The following is a 6,706-nucleotide window of genomic DNA, read 5'->3' as shown; positions in this document are numbered from 1 at the left end:
CACCAGTTTTTAATTTATCAAAAACTGAAATTAAACTTTGTTTTGCTTTTTTCCATGCTTTTACACTATCACGTTGATAGTTAGTGCGACTTACATGAGTATAACGCGGTTGCAATAACTTTTTGGATGAGACGTATCAATCTAGGTTTGTCAAAGTGCTCAAATGGCAAACCCTCTTGAATCATGAAATTTTCCATTTCTTCTCGAGCCACTTGGGCATCATAATGCCAAATAGTTCCTTCTATTGACATTTATGGTTAATCTCCATCCAGAGTGTTCTTCAACACCTTATAAAACAACTCAACATGTTTTTGTAAAGTTGTGTTGGAATCCGACTTCAACATGGAACCACAATGAATGCATCGAGCTTTGTTTGGACCGAACGACACTTAACGTAACACGAAATGAGCCCAAACTAATTGCTTTCAGGTTGTAGGAAAACCTTCCACCATTTCTGGTTTGGATTTGGAAGCCGTAGAGCGCACGCCTACAAAAGAGATAGCACTTTGGGACTAAGCCATTTGGGAAGCCATTTTTAAGTGGTTTTTATAAGTTTTTTTTGTGTTTTCAATTGTTCAAATATGTATTTATATCAAAAAAGATGCTCCAAAATTCAAACGGATCTATACCCGTTGGAGATCGCCAGCCACATAGTCACTGCAAAATGACACACACCCACTACCCACACAGGTGACAGGTGCACAAACATTAATATTTGGGTATTGAAAAGAACCTGGTTTGGGTATAACTGGAACCGGGTTTTGGGTATCATCGAGTTTAGATCGAGTATTGAAAACCCGAGTTTAAAATACTCGGTTCCAGGTTTGGGTTTTTTGTGCACATCTATGCGTTATGGGTCACTTTCCATCATTCTTGCTCAATCACTACATCAGCACCACCTCAGTTTTTCATCCATCATTAAACCATACTACTCAACCCATGGTATACCTCATTCTCCATCATCAACATCGATTCAGTTAGTTATATTAGTTAATAACGAAGAAGAAGAAGAAGAAGAAGAAGAAGAGAACAGATTGGAGATTTTGGAGAATGATGGGCGTGAGGATGGTCATTGGGACTCCCTCACGACGTCACTGGTAGTCCAGGTGTGGCGTCGTGGTGTTTCCTTGACACCACCGGTGGTTTGGTGCCAACTCAAGATCACTAGTGAGGGGCACCTTAGTTAAACTATTTTTAAATTCGTGAAATTACCTAATGCCAATGTATATAGTTTTCCTTTTTTAACAATAAGCCTTCAACATTTAGAATACTAATAACATGTCCTTGTCATCATAGGAGACAATATCGAGTCTTCTTTGGTAGCAGTAATGTAACTTTCAGTCAGATATTGGCAATAAAGAGAAAGATACAGTTTGAAAGCGACATTAGGCCTACAAATACGATTATGTTCTTTCTGCTTTTTTACCTTCTAAAATTCTGCTATTATACTTTTGGGTTCCCCATAATTATAATATGACATTTTCAGTACTTATTTATGCTAGATTAGAAAATAGAAATCAAAGGCCAAGAATTATTTGAAGGACATAATTTAGACTTGGCCCAAAATTTTATAGGAGAAAGTTAACGTACAAACTAAAAAAGCATGCTAACTGTGTGAATCAAGTAGCTTAATTATACACACAATTAATGTAATTATGTAATTGTATCGTAGTGTAATTACATTATGGTGTAATTACACTACACTATATTTACATTATGTTGTATATATAATTACACTACTTAATTCACCCATATGATTGTGATAACTCACCATCAAGTACGTGGACTTCTGATTTTGTGTGATTCCATAATGTTAACTTTTTGATATTATAAATATTTTGTTGATGTCAATACACACTATAATTGTAACGCATTTCTCTTCGTAGAAGAGATACTGAGCAATAAGAATGTGTACTGCTTTAAGTATCACTAATGCGGTTATTGATGCATTAAATCATAACTTAATAGTTAATGTACTTGAGTGAAAGGAGTTATGATGGATGACCTCATGCGAAGTCTCCACCTTGACAACCAAAACCAATTCCGTTAACTACTCGTGGACAACACGAACAATGATGGTTGGTATGAGAGGCTAAATTTTATAATAACAATACCAAATTATCAAGCCATAAAATGTCTTAAGATTGATTATTATAAATTCAAATTTTCTTATGAAGACGCAGCTGACATGAGTTTGACACTCGTGCATGTATATATTAAGTGGATCAATGAATTGCGTTTGCATAGAGAACCGGCGCACACGTATTTGACTGGGTTGAATAAGCAATAAAGAATGAAAATTATATAAACTAATCAAAATTTCTATTTTTTAATGTGTGATAATTTCATTAAATCGTAGCGTAGTTTGATTGAGGGGCAAATTTTACTAACTTCTAGGTGCACTCGATCAACGTCTAGGTGTCATGTCACCATTTCAATCGATATTAAGGTTATCATTTTAGGCATACTACTAAAACACACGTAGAACATAATATAATTTATCAAAGCGATCAACATCAAACACAATAGTTGTTTTCAATGTGTTTATAATGAACAAAACATAATCAAAAGTAAAGATTTTACATAAATAAGAATTATATCTACTGAAAAACTTCATAGAAAGAGAATATACAGAAAATTCATATTATGAAAAACGAAAGAATTAACTTTTTATGGCATCTTCTTAATTATAACATTTTAAACTTTTGTTATGAAAAACGAAAGAATTAATTTTTTATGGCATCTTCCCAATTATAACATTTTAAACTTTTGTATCAACTTTAACAGTTTTGAATTTTTTAAACATTTTACATAGTTTTTTCTTTTTTGAGCGGTTCGTAGTTTACTCCTAAATCCACCTAAGATGTTTTACTAGAGAACTTGAATCCTTGAAATCACTAGAGAGATCACCTATTACACACCGAGATACCATTAGACTAAGGAGTTGTTGGTAGTCTCTTAATAATTTCATTAAGAGACCACTTCCAAATCAGTCAGTAATAAGTGTGTTTGGTTAATTAGAAAGAAATATTTGAATCGGCCAGCAAGCCTTTAACCTATGAAGCTTTAAAATGATACCGAATAAAAATTAATTTGATTTAGCCCTTTTATCCAGTAACCCTCAGTCTCTTATTTACACACCACTCCTGAACAACCCACAACCTCCACCACCAATCATTACCATATCAGCGTATTCAGTTCTTACCGGCTTTCTTTGTCATTCAAACGAAAGTTTGATTAAAAAACAACACGGGTTGGGAATGGACGTAGAATATGGATGGTCCCCCTACTCAACCACGGGTCAGACCGGTCCATGGCGCAGCCTTTCAGATTCTGCATACCTGTTAAACTTGTTAAGACACGAATTGTGATACGAATCATGTTGGTCCAAAAGAGTTATTGGTTTATTCTAGAAGGGCTAAAGTGCAAAGTGGCTAGAGGATGTCTTGAGGAGAAAGTTAGTATAAATAGGAAGGGAATATTGTTGTTAGGCAGAGAAGAATTTTGTTAGAAAGTAGTGGCTCTTGCATCATGCAATGAGAGGGTGTAACCCTGGGTTATTTTTGATTTTCTTTCGTTCTCGTTCTTGTAATTCCTTTACACTTTCAATCAAATACATTCCCTTCCTACATTTAATTGTCCTTACAATTGATTAGTTGTTTCTGTTGATTTGCATCCACATCATTGGTCCGACCTTGCCTTGACCTGCCGATTGTTTTGTTTGTTCGGTTCACCATGGAAACCCGTACAAGTTCATCTCGGTTGGATGCTCAGGATTCTCAAATCAAACAGCTTCAATTCGATGTAGCTGATATTCATAGTTCATTAAAATCTTTAGAAGAGGATCGGGCTGAGTCCGGTGAGTTTCGGAAGGTGGTTTTAGCATGGATGGCAGCACAGGAGAAGAAGGCGGAGGATTATTCATCGGCCTCAGGGGTTTCTAGTGGGGGTCTTGTTTTTTCCGATTCCAGATCTCGAGCAGGGCCTTCGATCAACATCGATCCCGCTTCTCCTCTTCCTTGGGCGGTTAAGAAGGTAAAACTCCCTGAATTTTCTGGTTTTGATCCGCAAGGGTGGATTCAGAAAGCGAATTTGTACTTTGATTTGAATCACACATCTGATGATGATCGATTGCAATTGGCTCGTGTGAGTATGATTGGGGTAGCTCAGCACTGGTTCACGATCATTACCCAGGTCCGTCCTACTATTTCATGGCCCGATTTTCAAGTTGAGCTGCTTCAACGTTTCAGCAGCTTGGAAATCCAAAACCCATATGAACAGTTGGCTACTATCAAACAAGCAGATTCGATTTTTGATTTCATTGATGATTTTGAGTATCTTCTCTCTTTGGTTCCTCGTTTACCAGAATCTCAGTCGATTGGGTACTTTGTGGTGGGATTAAAGGAAGATGTGAAGAAGTGGGTGCGTCTTCATCGCCCTCAATCTCGTCTGGATGCCATGTATTTGGCAAAGGACGTCGAGTTGTTGCTGCGACCAGATTCCGGTAACTCATCTTTGGGCTGTTTTCGTTACTTAAACCCTACTGGGCTTCCTACGTTGGGCCAAAGGATGGGCCTTCGGTGTTGGGTCGTTCAGACTTTAGGCCCAATTACTCTTCCAGATTTCCTCCTGATAGGGTTTCTTCACCCAAATTGGACTCGCCTCGTTCTGCTTTACAACCTAAACCACCATTTCCGATGTCCGATAGCGGTCAGCTTTCGCCACGAGGTCGTGGTGTTCGTTCTCTTTCTCGAACCGAATGGGAGGACCGTCGTAAAAAGGGGTTGTGCTTTCGTTGTGGTCAACAGTATGGTCCAACTCATAAATGCCCCGAGGGTAAGTTGCGGGTGCTTTTGTTGGGGGATGATGAGGATGACATGCCCACCAGTGATCAGTGCTTGTTACAACCGGATCCTACTTCGACATTGGAAACCGAACCGGACTGTGTTGTGGGTACGTGTAATGCGTTGGAATTCGCGGGCACATTGACGGCTCTTGAGCTCTCTGCTACCATGAAATTGGAAGGCAACCTGTTGGGGTTTCCGATTTGTCTGTTAGTGGATAGCGGGGCTTCACATAACTTCATCTCTCGTCGTTTGGTGGAGTCTTTGGGATTGCCTTCACGCCAATTCAAGGGCATCAAAATAAAATTAGGTGATGGTCACTTTGTTTCTGTCTATCAAATGTGTGTTGATCTTTCGGTTACTGTTGGTCCGTGTTCATTTTTGGTGGATGCTTTGGTGTTTGACACTGGTTCTTTGGATTTTATTTTGGGGTTGGAATGGTTGAAATCTTTGGGCGAGGTTGTTCATGATTGGCAACATTCTTGGATGCGTTTTACTTATCACGGTGCTCCGGTTCAATTACATGGGTTACAAGCAGGTCGTTCACCTCTTCCTGCCTTACATCAGTGGTTATCTATGGAGGGCACTTCGGTCTCTTCTTCGGGTATGGGGTCACCTACGGTTCCTCCTCCCCTGACCACTTCACAACACACTACTTTTTCTTCGTTTCTGCAGCAATTTGGAGGGATCTTTCAACCACCATCCTCTCTTCCTCCGATCCGTTCACACGATCATGGCATCCAACTGTCGACGTCTGATCCTATTAGTGTGCGTCCATATCGCTACCCTCATGCTCAGAAAACTGAAATTGAAAGACAGGTCCAAGAACTACTAAAAATGGGTATGATACGACTGAGTAAAAGTGCGTTTTCAAGCCCGGTTATTCTGGTTCGTAAGAAGGACAATTCATGGCATATGTGTGTTGATTACCGCGCTCTAAATAATGCTACCATTTCAAATAAATATCCTATTCCAGTGGTTGACGAGTTAATTGATGAGTTACATGGGTCTACTTTCTTTTCTAAATTGGACCTTAAATCGGGTTACAATCAGATTCGAATGCGTCCTGATAGCATCGACAAGACAGCTTTTCGTACTCATGATGGACACTGTGAGTACTTAGTGATGCCTTTTGGTCTTATTAATGCTCCGGCTACTTTTCAAGCGGTGATGAATGACATTTTCCGTCCTCTTTTACGGCGCAAAGTCGTCATTTTTTTTATGATATCCTCGTTCACAGTTCCACGTGGGAGGATCACTTGGCGGATTTGACTGAGGTTTTTAAAACCTTACTACATCATGACTTCAGGGCCAATTCTGAAAAGTGTTGTTTCGGTCAATGATCCATTGATTATTTGGGCCATATCATTGACGCCGATGGTGTAGCCATGGATCCAAAAAAAATCTCAGCTGTGATGGAATGGCCGACTCCTAAGACTCTGAAGGCTCTTAGTGGGTTTTTGGGTTTGACAGGGTATTATCGAAAGTTTGTTAAAAATTATGGTCGCATCGCGCGCCTTTTATCAAATTTAACAAAAAAGGACTCTTTTTTTTGGACTCCGGAGGCTCATACTGCATTCGAGCAACTCAAACAAGCATGGTCATTCGGGTTTTTATCGAACATACCGTCGTTTAGCAACAAATGTCTATTGGCTGGGCATGACGTCTACTATTAAGAAGTTTATTCGGGAGTGTGATATTTGTCAACGTTGTAAGGCTAGTTCGGTGTTACCTGGGGGCCTTTTACAACCTTTAGCCATTCCCGATTTGATTTGGGAGGACCTCTCTATGGATTTTATAGTTGGATTGCCACCTTCAAAAGGATTTACTGTTGTTTTAGTAGTGGTTGATCGGTTATCGAA

The 6,706-nt window shown here is 39.2% G+C and overlaps 1 protein-coding gene across 1 annotated transcript; it reads left to right on the top strand.

Annotated features, from left to right (window-relative positions):
- Positions 1–3,735: 3,735 nt before the first annotated feature.
- On the top strand, positions 3,736–6,116 carry LOC143547139 (uncharacterized). Its single transcript, XM_077038636.1, has 2 exons — positions 3,736–4,504; positions 4,597–6,116. The coding sequence occupies exons 1-2, from the start codon at positions 3,736–3,738 to the stop codon at positions 6,114–6,116; spliced, it is 2,289 nt and encodes a 762-aa protein (XP_076894751.1).
- The last annotated feature ends 590 nt before the right edge of the window (positions 6,117–6,706 follow it).

This window comes from Bidens hawaiensis, unplaced genomic scaffold (genome assembly GCF_021521415.1).
Source record: "Bidens hawaiensis isolate Kalapana, Puna unplaced genomic scaffold, B.hawaiensis_p1.1 tig00000905_1, whole genome shotgun sequence".
Taxonomy (NCBI): Eukaryota; Viridiplantae; Streptophyta; class Magnoliopsida; order Asterales; family Asteraceae; genus Bidens; species Bidens hawaiensis.
This window is presented reverse-complemented; position numbering and strand designations above follow the sequence as displayed.

Excerpts from the sequence above, each read along its gene's own strand:
- LOC143547139 (XM_077038636.1), top strand. The coding sequence starts at position 3,736 with ATGGAAACCCGTACAAGTTCATCTCGGTTGGATGCTCAGGATTCTCAA. Across the intron at positions 4,505-4,596 it reads GTTGCTGCGACCAGATTCCG|ACTTTAGGCCCAATTACTCT; the intron begins GTAACTCATCTT and ends TGGGTCGTTCAG.